Source organism: Scyliorhinus canicula, chromosome 2 (assembly GCF_902713615.1).
Source record: "Scyliorhinus canicula chromosome 2, sScyCan1.1, whole genome shotgun sequence".
Taxonomy (NCBI): domain Eukaryota; kingdom Metazoa; phylum Chordata; class Chondrichthyes; order Carcharhiniformes; family Scyliorhinidae; genus Scyliorhinus; species Scyliorhinus canicula.
In genome coordinates, this window is record NC_052147.1 from 41,956,756 (window position 1) to 41,976,455 (window position 19,700).

The following is a 19,700-nucleotide window of genomic DNA, read 5'->3' on the forward strand; positions in this document are numbered from 1 at the left end:
ATTGAACAGACTGAGTAAGAGGAATCTGAAATAAAGTAATGGCTCTTCTATCCACTTGGTGTTTAACATCTTGTCAGTTGTGGCAAGGCCCAAACAACATAATGGGCTACAAAGCAAAGCCGAGCAGTGACTTCGGTGTCAGTGGACCTCTCCCTGATGAACTCAATGCATTCTATGCTTGGTTTGAGCAGGAAACCATCAATCCGCTGTCGACTGCCCCAGCCGCCCCGGACCCACCGTATCAGCTTCCGAAGTCAGATCAGCCTTCCTGAAAGTGAACCCTCGGAAGGCGACGGGCTGGATTGGATCCCTGGTCATACACTCAGAGCCTGCGTGGACCAGCTGACAGCGGACCAGCTGGCAGATTTGTTCGCGGACATCTTCAACCTGTTCCTACACCGCTCCGAGGTCCACACCTGCTTCAAGAAGACCACCATCATACTGGTGCCAAAGAAGAACCAGGCAATGTGCCTCAATGACTGCCGTCCAGTGGCCCTGACATCAATCGAATGAAGGGCTTTGAGAGGTTGGTCATGAAGCACATTAACTCCATACTTCCAGGATGCCTAGATCCACTGCAATTTGCATACCGCTACAAACGGTCCACAGCAGACGGCATCTCCCTGGCCCTACACTCATCCCTGGAGCATCTCGACAATAAGGGACTGCTACTTCAGGCTCCTATTTATTGACTACAGCTCCGCCTTCAACACCATAATCCCAACCAAGCTCATATTAAAGCTCCAAAACCTAGGACTTGGCTCCTCACTCTGCAAATCGATCCTTGACTTTCTGACCCATAGACCCCAATCAGTAAGAATAAACAACACCTCCTTCACGATAGTCCTCAATACCAGGCCCCGCAAGGCTGCGTACTTGGCCCCCTACTATACTTCCTATACACACACAACTGTGTGACAAAATTTGGTTCCAACTCCATCTACAAGTTTGCTGATGACACAACCATAGTGGGTCAGATCTTGAGCATAGAGGCAGCACGGTAGCATAGTGGTTAGCATTGTGGCTTCACAGCGCCAGGGTCCCAGGTTCGATTCCCTGCTTGGTCATTGTCTGTGCAGAGTCTGCACGTTCTCCCCCTGACTGCGTGGCTTTCCTCCGGGTGCTCCGGTTTCCTCCCACAGACCAAAGATGTGTAGGTTAGGTGGATTGGCCATGCTAAATTGTTCTTAGTGTCCAAAAAAGTTAGGAGGGGTTATTGGGTTAAGGGGATAGGGTTGAAGTGAGGGCTTAAATGAGTCGGTGCAGACTCGATGGGCCGAAAGGCCTCCTTCTGCAATGTATGTTCTATGTATAACAATGAATCAGAATACAGGAGAGAGATAGAGAATCTAGTGGAGTGGTGTAACGACAACAATTTATCCCTCAATGCCAGCAAAACTAAAGAGCTGGTCATTGACTTCAGGAAGCAAAGTACTGTATGCACTCCTGTCTGCATCAATGGTGTGAGGCAGAGATGGTTGACAGCTTCAATTACTAGGGGGTATAGGTTTAAGGTGCGAGGGGCAAGGTTTAGAGGAGATGTACGAGGCAAGTTTTTTACACCGAGGGTAGTGGGTGCCTGGAACTCGCTGCCGGAGGAGGTGATGGAAGCAGGGACGATAGTGACATTTAAGGGGGCATCTTGACAAATACATGAATAGGATGGGAATAGAGGGATACGGATCCTGGAAGTGTGGAAGATTTTAGTTTAGACGGGCAGCATGGTTGGAACCGGCTTGGAGGGCCGAAGGGCTGTTACTTTTCTTTGTTCAAATTCCTAGGTGTGCACGTCACCAAAGATCTGTCTTGGTCCATCCACGTCGACGCTACCACCAAGAAAACACAACTGCGTCTATTATTCCTCAGGAAACTAAGGAAATTTGGCATGTCCACATTGACTGTTACTAACTTTTATAGGTGCACCATAGAAAGCATCCTATCTGGCTGCATCACAGCCTGGTATGGCAACTGCTCGGCACAAGACCGCAAGAAACTTCAGAGAGTCGTGAACACAGTCCAGTCCATCACACGAACCCGCCTGCCTTGGGAAAGCGGGCAGCATAATCAAAGACCCCTCCCACCCGGCTTACTCACTCTTCCAACGTCTTCCATCGGGCAGGAGATAAAAAAGTCTGAGAACACGCACAAACAGATTCAAAAACAGCTTCTTCCCCGCTGTTACCAGACTCCTAAACGACCCTGTTATGGACTGATCTGATTAATACTACACTCCTGCATGCTTCACCCGATGCCGGTGTCTATGTATTTACATTGTGTACCTTGTGTTGCCCTATTATGTATTTTCTTTTTCTTTTTTCTTTTTTCATGTACTGAATGATCTGTTTGATTGAGCAGCATGCAAAAAAATACTTTTCACTGTACCTCGGTACAATCAACAAGTCCAAATCCTGGGAATGTTTTGAAAGTGTGTTTGAATTACATTGTCTATGAATATAGCCTACACACTGCTGGTGTAGTTATTGTTTAAGAGTACAGTTGACATTAGTGAGATTTACAGAACACTCTTATTTTCAGGGCGGAGAAATCCATTACCGGAAGGTAAAATAAAGAGTTACATGTATCAACTATGTAAGTCCCTTGATTACATGCACAGGTAAGGAAAGTATCAACAGTGAAAATAAGCATCTTAAATATTTTCTAGAGAGTATTAAACTGAGTTAATTTACAATTAATTTAAAATGTTTAATTTTAAGGACTATTTTGGCTGATTGTATTGCCAAATCATGGCTGTTTATTTGTTTACAAAAGCTTTTTATATTCACCACAGAAATGGGATTTTTCACCGTGATGTAAAGCCCGAAAATATTTTAATTAAGGTAATTATTTTTCTATAGTCCTTCAATGCTCCGTAGTATGGAGTAATAGGATGCTAGCTTACACCCTCACTGTATGATGATTAACCAAACCTAGCTGTTTCCAGGAGGAAGTGCTTGGCTATTGACTGAGAAATAGGGAAGTTTGAAAGTTCACACTGAATTGAATGGATGACCTTTTTAAATTAAAGCAGAGTAAAGGAAATTTACTCTGTATCTAAGTATATAACCTAGAATTGCTTGGCACTAACAATGAGTTGGCCAAGTAAAAGTGTTCCATTTGGCATATTGATCCTTGTCACCTTCATAAGCACAAAAAACAGCATACAGAATGTAAGGAAACAAAATTTGATATTCGCAATCTTTGACTGATTAGCTCTTGTACAAAATTGAAGGAGATTTGGATGCTTAACTATAACATACTTCAATCAGTATATTACATGTTGAGACCTTGAGATCGAAAGTCCAAGGCTATTTTGGTACACTCCTGCTGTAAATTGGTGGGAGGGCAAAGTGAACAATGGGTACAAGTGGTGGATGAGAAACTACACCAAGTGTGAGGATTCTAGGCTTACATTGGGAATTCTGCGGTGCCTTGTTGGTGTTGGGACCTCTTTACACCTCAAAAAGAAAACCATTGGCATAAGAAATGGTGTGGTTGGGATCAGTGAACTCAAACCTTTCCTGCCGTTAGTGAGACCTAGTATTTGGGGTATTAAATTAAGGCAGGAGTACAATTTCAACCAGGGATAGAAATGCCCAAGAAGGAAAACATCGCGTGGAATGTAGGGAGAACATAGCAGGAGGCCCAGAAATTGGTTTCATGCTGACTTGAATTTAAAGCAGGATTTTCCGCTGGTGCTGCCAGCCAGAGCCCGTCATGAGCCTCCTTTGCATCGCATTAATATGTAGGTCCGACCCCTCATGCTAGATTCTCCGTGATGCCAGTGGGAAAACGCACTCACGTGAAATACATTTGGAGCAAAATAGTGTGCAGATGTTGGGACGCGCCTGAATAATGCCTGGAGCTGCTTCTGCAGATCAGGATGGAGGTAGCCCACAACTTTGGATGCTGGAACATCACAGAGGCGGGTTAGGGGTGCAACTACAGGTGGACCATCAGATTTGGTGTCCTGGGGAGGGTCCATCTTCCAGCCTCAGGATGTTCCTGGAGATCCATCTTCATTCTGAGGATTTCCGCCTTCTTGTCTGAGTGCCCACAGACATCTGTCTTCATTTTCAGGCAGTCCATCTTCTTTCTTTAATAGTGAGTCAGTTGGGCACCTTTTCAGTATGGCACCCAGACACAACAGTGGACTATGCGCCATCCATATCTGTAATCCCCCCCCCCCCCCCCCCCCCCCCCCCCCCCCCCCCCCCCCCCCCCCCCCCCCCCCCACCCCCCCCCCCCCCCCCAAGTTGGTGTATTTTATCAGCCCACCTCTGCAGTGGGAACATTCCACGTTAATGCCCCCGCGCGCTAAGTGGCAACGGGAGCATTCCACCCATTATTTTTATTGTAAATATGGCAATTCTGTTTTGTTTCAAAGGGCATCATTTCTCATTTATTTCCAGCTTCCTGGATGTAGATGTCTGTCTTTGCAATGTAAAGTATAGAGCTTCTCTAACTGGGAAGTCCATGCGGTGAACGGTAGAGACTTATTATGGATTAATCTTTGTCTCTTTGCCAGGTTGTTCTAGGGGCTTTTCACAGTAACTTCATTGAAGCCTACTTGTGACAATAAACGATTATTATTATTATTATTCTCCTATGCAGATTCCCACGGCCCTTGTCTGTTTTTTTGTTGCACAAGGTGACACAATATAATATTCTATTATATATTTCTTGTGCTCTAAAAACATTTTCTTTGTGAGCTATTCTGTGAATAAAATTTAATGTATTACCCCATTTACTGTAATTTCATTCCCATCTTCAACATTCTGGTTAGCCAAGAGGGCAGATATACGGCTCTAGCTGCTTATTACGTACCATATAAAATGTAGTCCCATCATTATTCATTTATTTGCTGTTATGGCACCCTGCTAAACAGAAATTGGCTGCCATGTTTGCCTATGTAATAATATGAACTACACATCAAAAAGTAAATTTATTGGCTGTGAAACAATTTGATCTGTCATGAGAAAAAATGCTGTATAAATATGTTAATTCATTCTATTAGTTGATGATACCAAGAAGGAGCTGATTGTGATGTTTAATGAAAATAATTGCGGAAGTGAGAAAAAGGAATCTCTGACTAAATGTATCTCCGCTGAGTTTCAGAATTTTAGCAGGGATTCCATCTGTCCCAGAGGCCTTGTTGCATTTCAGCTTTCAAACGTTCAACTTTGCCCTGGACCAGGGTACTGCTGAGACCTAGTCAGACGGGGTATTGAGGACTAGAGTTAAGGACATTAAAATCAGGAGTTCACTCAAATGAGTACTGACTGCCTGCCTCTCTGTCCATAATGAACTCCTCTGACAGTGGGGTGGGCCCTTGATCGTTTTGACACTCCTGAAGAAACCGTGCATGTCCTCTATGTCTGCCAGTTTTCATCTCCTGGTCTCTTTCCACTCCCTGAGGGACTAGATAAGTTCATTTTTGTGGTGAAGCCCACCCCGTGAAGGTGTTGTTTCTTTTTCTGGAAGGCCTGTCCATAAAAAGGTGTATCCATTGCTTTCTTATTTCAGTTGGCCATCTCCTGCATGTTGCGTCACCCTTAGGGTGGCAATGTTGATGTTGATGCAGCAGAGTTCCTGAATTTTGGTGGTGCGGTCTTGTCTGTCACTGTTGGGAGTTGTCCAATAGGGTCCTGAGTTCCAGGTCCTAAACTTCATTTTGACGCAGACTGCCACACTGTCTTGGCAGAGGGTGACCATTGGCCAATGACTTGGGTTTTGCAAGAAGACGAGTGCTTGATTCTGTGCATGGTCATAATGAGATGCATGTATAACCTGTGACCAGGAACAGACTGAAGCTGAAATAGCAGTTGAATCAGTAGCTCAGCACAGGCTCAGTAGGAAACTGAAGTCTCTCAATCATTGGAGAGAGAGGGGCAATAGAATGAGATCAGCAAGATGGACATGGGATATAGCCAGTGTAGTTCAGAGCAGAAAATAGCATCTTGACATCTTCCTGCACCAACTTTCTTCTCCATTTTCCTCGCTGCAGCACTGAATCTCCTCTGCAGCAAATACCCCATAGGTAGGAAGGTAACAGGTGGGAAATTATTCCACCTTAAGACAAAACCACTTCAACCTAAATAATGGAGCTTCAGTATGCAAATTATACTTGTGTATGCACTCACTCAAACTGAGTTCTGGGCCTTTCATTAAACATCCGGGAAAACTAAGGTCCACTTCTAACCAGGCACCACAGCATAACACTTTTACGACCACCTCGGGCCAAACCCTATATTGTATATGGTTCCCCTCCTACACCCTGGAGTACGAACTCCCCAGGTGATTTCCCCCCCCCCCCCCCCCCCCCCCCCCCCCCCCCCCCCCCCCCCCCCCCCCCCCCCCCCCCCCCCCCCCCCCCCCCCCCCCCCCCCCCCCAATTGGGAGGAACCTCACAGGATATGGATATAAACCCCAACCCTGAAGCAGATGGGGGGTGACCCTGTGGGATTAGGAGTAGTGTAATTATAGTATTATGAGTAGAGCAAATAAACCTAGTTGTTATCCTGCCTGCTAGTGTTGTGTGAAGTCCTTGCCTTCGGCTATCACACTTACGATGAGGATAAAGTAGACTTTTCCACTGGACTTTTCACCACCGACCAGCTTCATCTAGGCTTGGGAGAGGCCTCTGTGCTAAGCAGAGCGATGGCGCTCATTGGTAAGCTGGAACCATTTGACCCTTACACTGACGACTGCCGAGCGGGTACAACTGTTTTGTTGGATGATGAAAGGCAGATGGTTACACTGCTAACTGCTGTTGGTGGTCCAACCTTTGCTTTAATTAAACGCTTTGTCTACCTGGACAGGCCGGACACGCTGCCTGGTTGAAAGATACTTAAACCCAAAGCCTCCAATCATGGTCTGGAGGTACTGTTTCCACACGGCCTCGCAGGCCCCGACCAAATCTAATGGGCTGCTTTTGGCGTCTGTGGAAGCTCGCCGCCCCCTGCAAATTTGGGATGGCCTTGGCTGAATCCCTGCAGGACCGTTTTGTCTGTGGCCTATGGAACCGAGAGATGCAACACCAATTATTGATGGAGACACCCCTGACCCTCCAGGGAGCAGTAGACATCGCACACTCCAGTAAGAATGCCGACCATGGCATCCAGGAACTCCAGGGCTTAGCGGTACTCTCTATCGGCCGTCGGCAGGACTGCCGTCCGCAACTGCAAGTTATCAGCCTGGGTTTTTGCGAGGAAGAACCCACCCCAGCTCTGCGGCTAACGCCACAACTCCCCCGGGCGACCGTGGAGTTTCTCCTGACCCAACCCCAAATGTTCCAAGATCTTGGAGATCACAAGGGGAAGCCGTTCCCCGACAACAGACCAGTCGCCATCCTACCCCCCCTCCCCAAACAAGAGGCCAGACGTACTACATGGATGATCCAGAAGCAGAAGCCTCTCCCCTGCCACTACACTGTGTTATGTGCCCCAGGACCACACTATCTGGTTCACGCTACAGATAAATTGCCACACACCGACATGGAACTCGACAGTGGTTTCAGTGATCAGCCATTGGATGGTTGCCGCAATCCTAACCGGCCTCCAGACGCTGGAACTTAGGGACACGTGAGCCAGGTTGGCCACTTTTTTTTCATTTACGGGATGTGGGTGTCACTGGTTAGGCCATTATTTATTGCCCATCTCTAGTTGCCCTTCAGAAGGTGGTGGTGAGTTGCCTTGAACCGCTGCAGTTTTATTGAGGTGTAGGTACACCCACTGTCTGTAGGGAGGTAGTTTCAGGATGTTGCCCCAGCAACACTGAAGGAGTGGCGATATATTTCCAAGTCCGGGTGTTGAGTGACTTGGCGGGGAACATCCAGGTGTTGGGGTTCCCAGGTATCATCTACTCTTGTCCTTCTATATGGTAGTGGACGTGGGTTTGGAAGGTGTTGTCTAAGGAACCTTGGTGAGTTCCTGAAGGGCATCTTGTAGATGGTACACACGGCTGTCTCTGTTCATTGGTGGTGGAGGGTTTGAATGTTTTTGGAAGGGGGAAGCAATCAAGTGGGCTGATATGTCCTGAATGGTATCGAGCTTGCACCTTGGAATCATTGGCCATCGGGGGCATTGCCCATGTGCCTGTAGTATACAGGGACCAATCAGCGTGCTTGTCATTGGTGGTGGGCACGATTGGCTATGCCACCTGCGGTTGAATTTCAGCGTGCATGTCAGATGAACTCCCGCGGGCCGAAAGGTGCGGTGGCCAAGTTCCTGGGAGTCTTCACCATAAGCCTCAGTACCATAAAGGGAGTGATGGCCAAGATTAGCATGGACGAGGATGCTCAACCCTGCCCAGTACCTTGCGCACTGCGCCCCAAGGTCAAACATGAGCTAGACCGGTTTGAGCATTTGGGCATCACCCTCCCTGTCCACTTCATGGATTGGGCCACACCAGTGGTCCCAGTATTAAAGCCCAGTGAATCCGTATGAGACTGTAGCGACCATGAACCGTGTATCCCACCTCGACCCTTACCTGGTCCTGCATATCAAGGCCCTATACACTAAGCTCAGTGGGGGCAAGATGTTCATGAAGCTTGATTTGAGCCATGCATGCCTGCAGCTGGTGCTGGATCCGGGGTCTTGCAAATTTGTAACGATTAACACTCATAGGGGGCTATACGAATACACCCAGTTGCCGTTCGGGGTTTCCTCAGCCTGGGCTGTTTTCCAGCGTGTCTTGGAAAACATCTTATGGGGTTTGCCAAGGGTGACCTTGTACCTCGACTTCCTTCTTACAGGCACCTCCAAAAAAGAGCATATGGAAATTCTCATCTAAATCCTTGAGAGGTTTGAACAGGCTGGCGTCTGCCTCCAGAAAAGCGTTTTTAATGCCCCTGAGGTCACTTCCTTGGGTTACTGGGTGGACAGTTGGGGCCTCCTACCGGTGGGGGACAAGGTACAAGCAATTCGACCAGGCCCCCATCCCTCATGACCCGACGGAGTTCCACTCCTTTCTTGGGCTGGCCAACTACTATAGAAAATTTATACCAAGAATGGCCACATTGCTCAACCCGCGCCACCATCTTAAAAAGGCAGCGTTGGGACTGAGGCAGCTCGCACCAGGAGGGCAAGCGGCGCCTATCGTCAAAATAACTACTGACACACTTCAAAACGTCGAATCCGGTGCTTCGCGTATGGAACACCTCGCCTTAAGGTGTTGGAGCGGTCCTGCGCACCAGATGTCCCACTTCTCAGAACGGCCAGTAGTCTTCAATTCACACAAGCTCGCTGACACCAAGCAAAATTATGCGCAGGTTGAGAAGGAAGATTTGACCGTCATATTTGCGGAACGGAATTTCGATCAGTACGTTTACGGGTGAGCCTTTACGATTTATACAGACCACAAACCCCAGCTGGGATTATTTAAGGAGGACAGGGTGATCCTGACGATCACATCTGCCCGGGTCCAATTGTGGGCTTTGCTACGAGCCGTCTACAAATACACCCTGGAGCACCATCCAGGTATTAAAAGACCACAAGCCGACATGTTGAGCTGCCTGCCAGCGCCTGCTACAGCCACGAAAGTAATCGCCGCCCTCCACTTCATGGACACCTTGCCCGTCACGGCGGCTTGTATTAAGGTGTGGACCCAGACAGACCCACAATTGTCACAGGCCCGACACATGTTTCAACATGGCGGCCAGCATACAGCAATGCCGGATGGTCTGAGTGCCTACACCACGATCAGCTGAGTGTAGAAGGCGGTGTCCTTTTTATGGGCGGGGGAGTGGTCATCCCCGAGCAAGGTCGCACGTCCTTGTTAAAGCACCTCTACAATGGGCACTCGGGGGTGGCCAAAATGAAGATACTGGATCGCAGCTACATTTGATGGACTCGGGATGGACTCCGAGATTGAGAGAGTGGCCCAACACCTTGCCGGGAGCACCAGAAAGCCCCACTGGCGGCCCCGATGCACCCAATGGAATAGCTGGGGAAATCATGGTCCCGCGTCCATGTGGACCTCGGCCCGTTCCAGTGGACCATGTTCCTTATCCTGGTAAATGTCCATTCCAAATGGTTCGAGGTCTACTGGGTACAAACTGCAACTACACGGATGACCGTAGACAGGCTATGACACATTTCTAGCATACACTGAATACCCAAAATCCTGGTGACCGATAATGGGACAGCATTCACCAGCCAAGACTTTGCATCATTCATGGCCACAAGTGGAAAGTGGAATCTGGCACGTGAGGACTGCCCTGTACCAGCCGGCCTCCAACTGTTTGGCCGAGCGTGCAGTCCAGATTGTTAAGTGAGCTATAAAGAACATGACCGCCAGAACCCGGGAGACACAGCTGGCCCGTTTTCCCTTCAGCTACAGACGACGCTGCATGCCACCACTGGGGTTCCACCGGTGGAATTGCTCATGTGACCGGCTCAGAATTCACCTCAGTCTCTTATTTCCTGACATTGGCCCACGGATCCACTAACGGCAGGATTGCTCCAAAGTGGGCTCTTATCGGCGCTCACCACCACGCATTTTTGAGCTGGATGACACTATATCTGCGTGCAAAATTTCAGTGATGGAGCCGCATGGATCCCTGCCGTTGCCCTCCGAGCGATGGGCCCTGTCTACATGGTCAAGACTCGAGGGAATGAAGCAAACCGCCACCTTGACCACATTCGATGATGCAAGCAAGAACCGCTAGAGCTAAGTCAGGATACCCCAAAAGGGTCCTGGCACAATTCTCTTTAAAGCCTAGGAAAGACCCCTGGGGCACCGCCAGGGTCAGAGCACCGCTCACCACCGTCGCCACTTGTCAGGCATTGGGAGCCTAGGTACCCAATGCATCCACAGGACCATCCAACGATGTGCCAGCTCAGCCTACGATCGACTGACGGCAAGCGTATTTGAGGATCAGACTCTCAAACCTGTGGCTAAGTTCATAGTTTACCAGGTTGCAGTGATCCCTGTGCCCTATGGTTCGGAACTTTTGGAACTGACAGCAGGCATCTCAAAGTACTGGAGAAGTACCTCAGCAGTGCCTTTGAGGGGGGATTTTGATAAGGTCAGATATGATTTGGCCACAGTGGACTGGAGCAGACACATTTTGGTAAATCTGTGACAGAACAGTGGGATGCATTCAAGAAGGAAATAGGAAGAGTAGAGGGTCAACATGTTCCAATCAAGAAAAAAAGCAGATCACCAAATTGAGTAAACCTTGGATATCAGGGGATACATATCATTGGATGAGGAGAAAAAGGGAGGCTTATGTCAATTATCGAGGCCTCAAAACAGCAGAAGCCCTAGAGGGATTCAGGACTGGGCCCAGCTTCACAAGTTAAATCTGGCAGTTTAGTGGAGGGGATGAAAGAGAAGTTTAAAAGATGGGACAGATTGCCGCTATCACTGTCTGGGAGAGTTCAGACACTAAAGATGGTGATCATGCCGAAGTTCCTTTTTGTATTCCAGAATCTCCCAATTTGCTTGCCCAAATCTTTTTTCAAAAAGGTGAATAGGTTTATTCTGGGTTTTGTGTGGGCGGGGAGAATTCCCCTTATTAAAAGAGTTTATCTGGGGAAGGGTAGACGGTGTGGTGGCTTGACTCTCCCTAACTTTCAGATTTACTACTGGGCTGCCAATATTGTCATGGTCCAGAAATGGGTGTTCGATCTAAGATCAGTGTGGTGCAGGGTGGAAGAGGCCTCGTGTAGGGAGACCTCCTTAAGGGAATTGGCTTCAGCTCCTCTACCATTCTCACCGAGCAGGTACTCACCAAATCCAATGATAGTTTCCACTCTGAGGGTGTGGAATCAGTGCCGGCTACTTGGAGGGCATGTACAGAAAGACCTCGATCAGTGGTAACCATAGATTTGTTCCAGCAAGATTGGATGCCATGTTTAAGGAGTGGGACTGTTTGGGGATCAAATGCTTAGAGGTCTGTTTTTGGGTGGAAGTTTGCAGACCTAACTGAGCTGACAGAGGCTTACCAATTGCCCAGCAGTAATAAGTTCAGATACTTCCAGATAAGGGCCTTTTTGAATAAAGAGGTAATAATAATCTTTATTATTGTCACAAGTAGGCTTGCATTAACACTGCAATGAAATTACTGTGAAAATCCCCTAGTCGCCACACTCCGGCACCTGTTTAGGTACACGGAGGGAGAATTCAGAATGTCCAAATTACCCAACAGCACATCTTTTGGGACTTGTGAGAGGAAACCGGAGCACCTGGAGGAAATCCACGCAGACACTGGGAGAATGTGCAGACTCGCACAGACAGTGACCCAAGCCGTGAATCGAACCTGGGACCCTGGCACTGTGAAGCAACAATGCTAACCACTGTGTTACCGTGCCACCCTAGTGGTTTCGTTCCCAATGTTGCTGCCCTTGGGTCTACGGGACAGGCTCCTCTCAGAGGATGTTGTTGGGGAGGGCAAGATCGCGAATCTGTGCACCCAGTTTGCCAGAAGGAGGAAGTTTCGTTGGTGGCAAAAATGGCAGGAAGAATTGGGAGCATGGTACGAGGTTGGATTTGGTAACAAGCACTGCGTAGGATTAATGCATCCTTGTTGTATGCTAGACTTCGTATAATTCATCTTAAAGTTGTGCATAGAGCACATATGATGCTGGCAAGGTTGAGCCGATTCTTCCCTGAAGTGGCCGAGAATTATGCCACATGTTCTGATCCTGTCCAAAATTGGTGGGGTTCTGGGTGGGGGTCACAGATAATACATCTGTGGTGGGAATGGTCGTCACACTTTCTCCATGGGTAGCTATTTTTGAGTGTCTGAGGATCCGAGTGTTTTGGTGGGGAAGGAGACTGATTGAGGCTTTTGCCTCCCTATTCACCCGAAGGAGAATTTTGCTAAATTGAGGAAGGTGACTGGGTACAGTAACCATTGGTTGTTAAGGGGCTGGAGGGGCTACATTATTTTGTTTTGAAAAAATTCTTTAGGGGTGTGGTTGATTTATTTGTATATATGGAGGGTTCCTGCTGTGTTATATTGCTATAGTGTTATATGCATTGTTGATATGTTATGGCGTGTTCGATATTGTTTTGTGTTATTGACAGCTCTTACTTTTTTGTATTTTCTTAATATACCTTCAATAAATTACCTTTTTTTTAAAAAAAAATCATTGAGAGGGATTGTGATGAAATTAACATAGAGAAGAGGTACTGAGTGATATGTCATGCTTCAAAATAGGCCAATCTCCATGGCCAGATGGAAAATGTATCCCAGGCTGTTGAGTGAGGCAAGGGAGGAAATGGAGGCGCTGGCAATAATTTCTGGCCATAGGAGAGGTACCAGAGGACTGCAGAATATCCAATGTGGTACCATTATTCAAGTAGGGTGGAAGGGACAAACCAGGGAACTATAGGCCAGTTAGTCTAACTTCTGTGGTGGGACAGCTATTTAAAGTAATTCTGAGACAGAATTAATCTGCATTTGGATTAATCAAGAACATCAGCATAGTTTTGTTATGATGTGGAGATGCCGGCGTTGGACTGGGGGGGACACAATAACAAAACCAGGTTCCATTCCAACAGGTTTGTTTCGAATCACTAGCTAAAGTCAATGATGCAAGACGATACTTTGAATGCGAGTCTTTGCAGGTAATTAGGTCTTTACAGGTCCCGACGGTGCGACTGGAGAGAGGGATAATCACAGTTAAAGTGTGAATTGTTCAAGCCAGGACAGTTGGTAAGATTTTGCAAACCCAGGCCAGATGGTGGGGCTGAATGTAATGCAACATGAATCCAAGGTCCCGGTTGAGGCCGTATTCGTGTGCGGAACTTGGCTATCAGTTTCTGCTGGACGATTCTGCATTGTCGCATGTCCTGAAGGCCACCTTTGAGAACGCTTACCCAAGGATCAGACGCTGAATGCCCTTGACTGCTGAAGTGTTGCCCGACTGGAAGAGAACATTCCTGCCTGGCGATTGTTGCGCCATATCCGTTCATCCATTGGCGCAGCGTTGGCATAGTCTCGCCAATGTGCCACACCTCGGGACATCCTTTCCTGCAGCATATGAGGTAGACAACCTTGGCCGAGTCGCAAGAATATGTACTTCGTATCTGGTGGGTGGTGTTCTCACATGTAATTATGGTACCGATGTTGATGATCTGGCACGTCTTGAGGAAGTTCCCATGACAGGGTTGTGTGGTGTCATAGTCGCTTATTTCCTGAAGGCTGGGTAGTTTGCTGCAAACAGTGGTCTGTTTGAGTTGCGTGGTTGTTTGAAGGCAAGTTGTGGGGATGGCCGTGGCAAGATGTTCGTCTTCATCAATGACGTGTTAAAGTCTACGAAGAAGATGTTGTAGTTTATCCGCTCCAGGGAAGTACTGGACGACGAAGGGTACTCTGTTGGTTGTGTCCCGTGTTTGTCTTCTGAGGAGGTCGGTGCGTTTTTTTGCTGTGGCGCATTGGAACTGTCGATCGATGCGTCGAGTGCCATATTCTGTTCATATGGTGGCATCTTTCAGCATCTGTAGATGTCTGTTGCGTTCCTCATACGAGCAGATCCTGTGTATATGGAGGGCTTGTTCATAGGGGATGGCTTCTTTAATGTGTTTAAGGTGGAAGCTGGAGAAGTAGAGCATCGTGAGTTTATCTGTTGGCTTGCGGTAAAGCGAAACGCTCAGGTGACCGTCCTTGATGGAGATGAGTGTTGTTACGGGCCAGGGTTTAGAAAATCCAAAGTGTATCATGGAGTTCACCTGACCGACAACTGTTAATTAATTTTGGTTACGAGGAGCAGAAAGGCCTACTTTTCAGGTGTTATTTTAACAGAGGCCTTAAGCACTTTTAAACAGAACAAAGTTTATTCTACGAATTCAGTTAACATTTTATAAACACACACAGTAAGCATTTTTTTATCAACTACAAACATAAATTCCCCACACAGTTACAGTTCTATTAATAACTTCCCTTTCTGCTGTTTCAACTTGATAACATCATCCAATAAAAGCAGGAAACCCTTTTAACAAAACAGTAGGTTTGAATTCTTTTGAGAAATCAGTTATCGCTTTTAAATTAGCAAGTGATCTGGATTAACGTACAGAGAGAGAGAGGGGAAGCCTTCTTTTTCTGAATCCAGCTTCCAACAGTGTAAACCGAAAGTAAAAGCCAGGGCCACAGCCCAGCTCCACCCACACAATGACATCACTGAAGCCATGTGATAATACAAACATTTCTTCAAGGGACACTTGCATGACAAGTGTCCAAGAATGCATGCGATTCTGCAGAGTAGTCCATGGTGAGTTTGATGGTGGGATGGAACTTATTGATGTTGTCAGGTAGTCGTTTCAGTGATTCTTCACCGTGGGTCCAAAGGAAAAAAAATGTAATCGATGTATCTGGTGTATAATGTCGGTTGAAGTTCATATGCGATGAGGAAGTCATGTTCAAACTTGTGCATTAAGATGTTGGCGTATTGAGGTGCGAATTTGGTCCCCATGTCTGTTCCGTGTGTCTGAATGAAGAACTTGTCGAAGGTGAAGACGTTGTGATCCAGGATGAAGCGGATGAGTTGTAGAATTGCCTCTGGAGATTGACAGTTGTTGGTGTTGAGTACTGAGGCTGTTGCAGCAATGCTGTCGTAATGGGGGCTGCTGGTGTAGAGTGTTGAGACGTCCATTGTGATGAAGAATGTTCCTGGTTCAACTGGTCCATGGGTGTTGAGTTTCTGTAAGAAGTCCGTCGTATCGCGACAGAAGCTGGACGTTCCTTGTATGATAGGTTTCAGGATTCCCTCTATGTAGCCAGAAAGGTTCTCGCACAGGGCCCCATTACCTGATATGATAGGACAGCCTGGTGTGTTTGGCTTGTGCCTTTTTGGGAGGCAGTAGAGATCTCCACACAGGGAGTACATGGGTTGAGAGCACGTAGGGTGCTCTGAAGGTCTGGATCCAAGCTCTTGATCAGTCTGTTGAGTTGGTGGGTGTGTTCCTTGGTCGGATCTGCGGGTACCTACCTGTAGTGTTCCTAGTGTTCCCGGTTGTTGAGTTGTCGGTACACTTCTTTGCTGTAGTCCGTTCTGTTCAGTATAACGGCCCTCCTTTGTCTGCTGGTTTGATGATGATGTTGCGGTTGGTCTTGAGAGCGCGGATGGCGTTGCATTGTGCTTGCGTGACGTTTGGGGCTGTCTTGTGAATGCGACTGATGAATTTGGCATTGACGCGATTCCTGATAGCTTGAGCATACATATCGAGTCTAGGGCAACGGCTTCCGGAGAGGTCTAATTTGACTCTTTCCTCTTCGGTTTCTGCACCGGTTCTCTCGGTGTGTTCCGGTTCATTGGGTTCGCTGTCGGCCTCTTGAGGTCTGTGGAAGAACTCTCGGAGCCTCATTCGCCTGATGAATTCCTCCGTGTCTGCTGCGAGACTGATGGGGTCCATTTTGGTAATGGTGCAGAAATTGAACCCTCTGCTGCAGACTTCGATTTCATCTGGTTGAAGGGTGCAGTTCGACAAGTTGTCAATAGATTTCCCGGTATTGTTTTCTACTGTGGTACCGGGGGAGACTTGTTTGCTGCTGGTGGTGATGCCGAGTTTCTCAAGCTTCCTGTTCTTGGTGTGCATATAGGTGGCATAGTACCGCTGTCTCATGTGTTTGGCGGTGTCTGCTGTGTCCTGAGTGCAAGTTGAGAATATGGACTCTATCTTGGTTTCCAGGTTGCGGTGTCTGCTGTAGAGCTGGTGTACGAGGTGGTTGAGCAGAGGTTTTGCTAAGGGGATGTCATGTCTGACCAACTTGATTGAATTTTTCGAAGAGGTGACTGGGTGTGTAGATGAGGGCAACTCATTTGATGTAGTCTACTTGGACTTCATCAAGGCTTTTGATAAATTTCCACTTGGGAGACTGATGGCAAAACCTGTGCACAGTGGAGTCCTGCAGGGATTAAGAACAAAGAAAAGTACAGCACAGGAACAGGCTCTTTGGCCCTGCAAGCCTGCGCCGACCATGCTGCCGGTCTAAACTAAAATGTTCTACACTTCCGGGGTCCGTATTCCTCTATTCCCATCCTATTCATGTATTTGTCAAGATGCCTCTCAAACGTCACTATCGTCCATGCTTCCACCACCTCCTCCGACAGCGAGTTCCAAGCACCCACTACCCTCTGTGTAAAAAATGTTTGCATCTCCTCTAAACCTTGCCCCTCGCATCTTAAATAATTGACTCCTCTACACTGGGAAAAAGACTCTGACTATCCACTCTGTCCATGTCCCTCATAATTTGTAGACCCCTATCAGGTCGCCCCTCAACCTCCTTCGTTCCAGTGAGAACAAACCAAGTTTATTCAACCTCTCATCATAACTAATGCCCTCCATACCAGGCAACATCCTGTTAAATCTCTTCTGCACCCTCTCTAAAGCCTCCACATCCTTCTGGTAGTGTGGTGACCAGAATTGAACACTATACTCCAAGTGTGGCCTAACTAAGGTTCTACACAGCTGCAACATGACTTGCCAACTTTTATACTCAATGCCCCGGCCAATGAAGGCAAGCATGCCGTATACCTTCTTGACCATCTTCTCCACCTGTATTGCCCCTTTCAGTGACCTGTGGACCTGTCAATACTCTTGAGGGACCAACCTTTGTGTCGTCTGCAAACGTACTAATCAGACCAGTTACATTTTCCTCCAAATCATTTATGTATACGAACAGCAAAGGTCCCAGCACTGATCCCTGCGGAACACCACTAGTCACAGCCCTCCAATCAGAAAAGCACCCTTCCATTGCTACTCTCTGCCTTCTATGACCTAGCCAGTTCTGTATCTATCTTGCCAGCTCACCTCTGATCCAGTGTGACTTAACGTTTTGTACCAGTCTGCCATGAGGCACCTTGTCAAAGGCCTGACTGAAGTCCATATAGACAACATCCACTGCCCTACCTGCATCAATCATCTTTGTGACCTCTTCTAAAAACTCTATCAAGTTAGTGACACAACCTCCCCTTCACAAAACAGTGCTGCCTCTAGCTAATATGACCACTTGCGTCCAAATGGTAGTAGATCCTGTCTCGAAGAATTTTCCCCAGTAATTTCCTCACCACTGACCGAAGGCTCACCGGCCTGTAGTTCCCTGGATTATCCTTGTTTCCTTCTTGAACAAAGGAACAACATTGGCTACTCTCCAGTCCTTCGGGACATCACCCGAAGACAGTGAGGATCCAAAGATTTCTGTCAAGGCCTCAGCAATTTCCTCTTTTGCCTCCTTCAGTATTCTGGGGTAGATCCCTTCAGGCCCTGGGGGCTTATCCACCTTAATATTTTTCAAGACGCCCAACACCTTGTCTTTCTGGATCTCAATGTGACCCAGGCTATCTACACACCCTTCTCCAGACTCAACATCCACCGATTTGTTCTCTTTGGTGAATACTGATGCAAAGTATTCATTTAGTACCTCGCCCATTTCCTCTGGCTCCACACATAGATTCCCTCCCCTGTCCTTCTGTGAGCCAACCCTTTCCCTGGCTACCTTCTTGCTTTTTATGTACGTGTACAAAGCCTTGGGATTTTCCTTAACCTTATTTGCCAATGACTTTTCGTGACCCCTTTTAGCTCTCCTGACTCCTTGCTTAAGTTCCTTCCGACTTTCCTTATATTCCACACAGGCTTCATCTGTTCCCAGCCTTCTAGCCCTGACAAATGCCTCCTTTTTTTTTTGACGAGGCCTATCTCTCATTATCCAAGGTTCCTGAAATTTGCCAGATTTATCCTTCTTTCTCACAGGAACATGCCAGTCCTGAATTCCTTTCAACTGACATTTGAAAGCCTCCCACATGTCAGATGTTGATATACCCTCAAAACATCCGCCCGAAATCTATGTTCTTCAGTTCCCGCCTAATATTGTTATAATTAGCCTTCCCCCAATTTCGCACATTCACCCTAGGACCACTCTTATCCTTGTCCACCAGCACTTTAAAACTTACTGAATTGTGGTCACTGTTCCCGAAATGCTCCCCTACTGAAACTTCTACCACCTGGCTGGGCTCATTCCCCAATACCAGGTCGAGTACAGCCCCTTCCCTAGTTGGACTATCTACATATTGTTTTAAGAAGCCCACCTGGATGCTCCTTACAAACTCTGCCCCGTCCAAGCCCCTAGCACTGAGTGAGTCCCAGTCAATATTGGGGTAGTTAAAGTCTCCCATCACAACAATCCTGTTGCTTTTACTCCTTTCCAAAATCTGTCTACCTATCTGCTCCTCTATCTCCCACTAGCTGTTGGAAGACCTGTGGTTAAACCCCCAACATTGTGACTGCACCCTTCTTATTCCTGATCTCTACCCATAGCCTCACTGCCCTCTGAGGTGTCCTCCCGCAGTACAGCTGTGATATTCTCCCGAACCAGTAGCATAACTCCTCCACCCCTTTTACATCCCCCTCTATCCCGCCTGAAACATCTAAATCCTGGAATGTTGAGCTGCCAATCCTGTCCTTCCCTCAACCAGGTGTCTGTAATGGCACCAACATCATAGTTCCAAGTACTAATCCAAGCTTTAAGTTCATCTGCCTTACCTGTTATACTTCTTGCATTTAAGACATATGCACTTCAGGCCACGAGTCCCGCTGTTTTCAGCAACATCTCCCTGTCTGCTCTTCCTCAGAGCCATAGTGGCCCTATTTCCTAGTTCTCCCTCAATTGTTTCACCTTCTGACCTATTGCTCCAGTACCCACCCCCCTGCCATTCTAGTTTAAACTCTCCCGTGTGACACTAGCAAACCTCGCGGCC

The 19,700-nt window shown here is 47.5% G+C and overlaps 1 protein-coding gene across 14 annotated transcripts in view; it reads left to right on the plus strand.

The window, feature by feature from the left end:
* Window positions 1-19,700, plus strand: part of LOC119952899 (MAPK/MAK/MRK overlapping kinase-like) — a 313,636-nt gene that overhangs the window by 92,747 nt on the left and 201,189 nt on the right. For all 14 annotated transcript variants that reach the window (XM_038776537.1, XM_038776527.1, XM_038776517.1 and 11 more), the window contains 2 exons: window positions 2,536-2,614; window positions 2,789-2,837. In XM_038776537.1, the coding sequence (XP_038632465.1) occupies window positions 2,536-2,614; window positions 2,789-2,837 (128 nt within the window). The remainder of the gene's footprint in view (window positions 1-2,535; window positions 2,615-2,788; window positions 2,838-19,700) is intronic.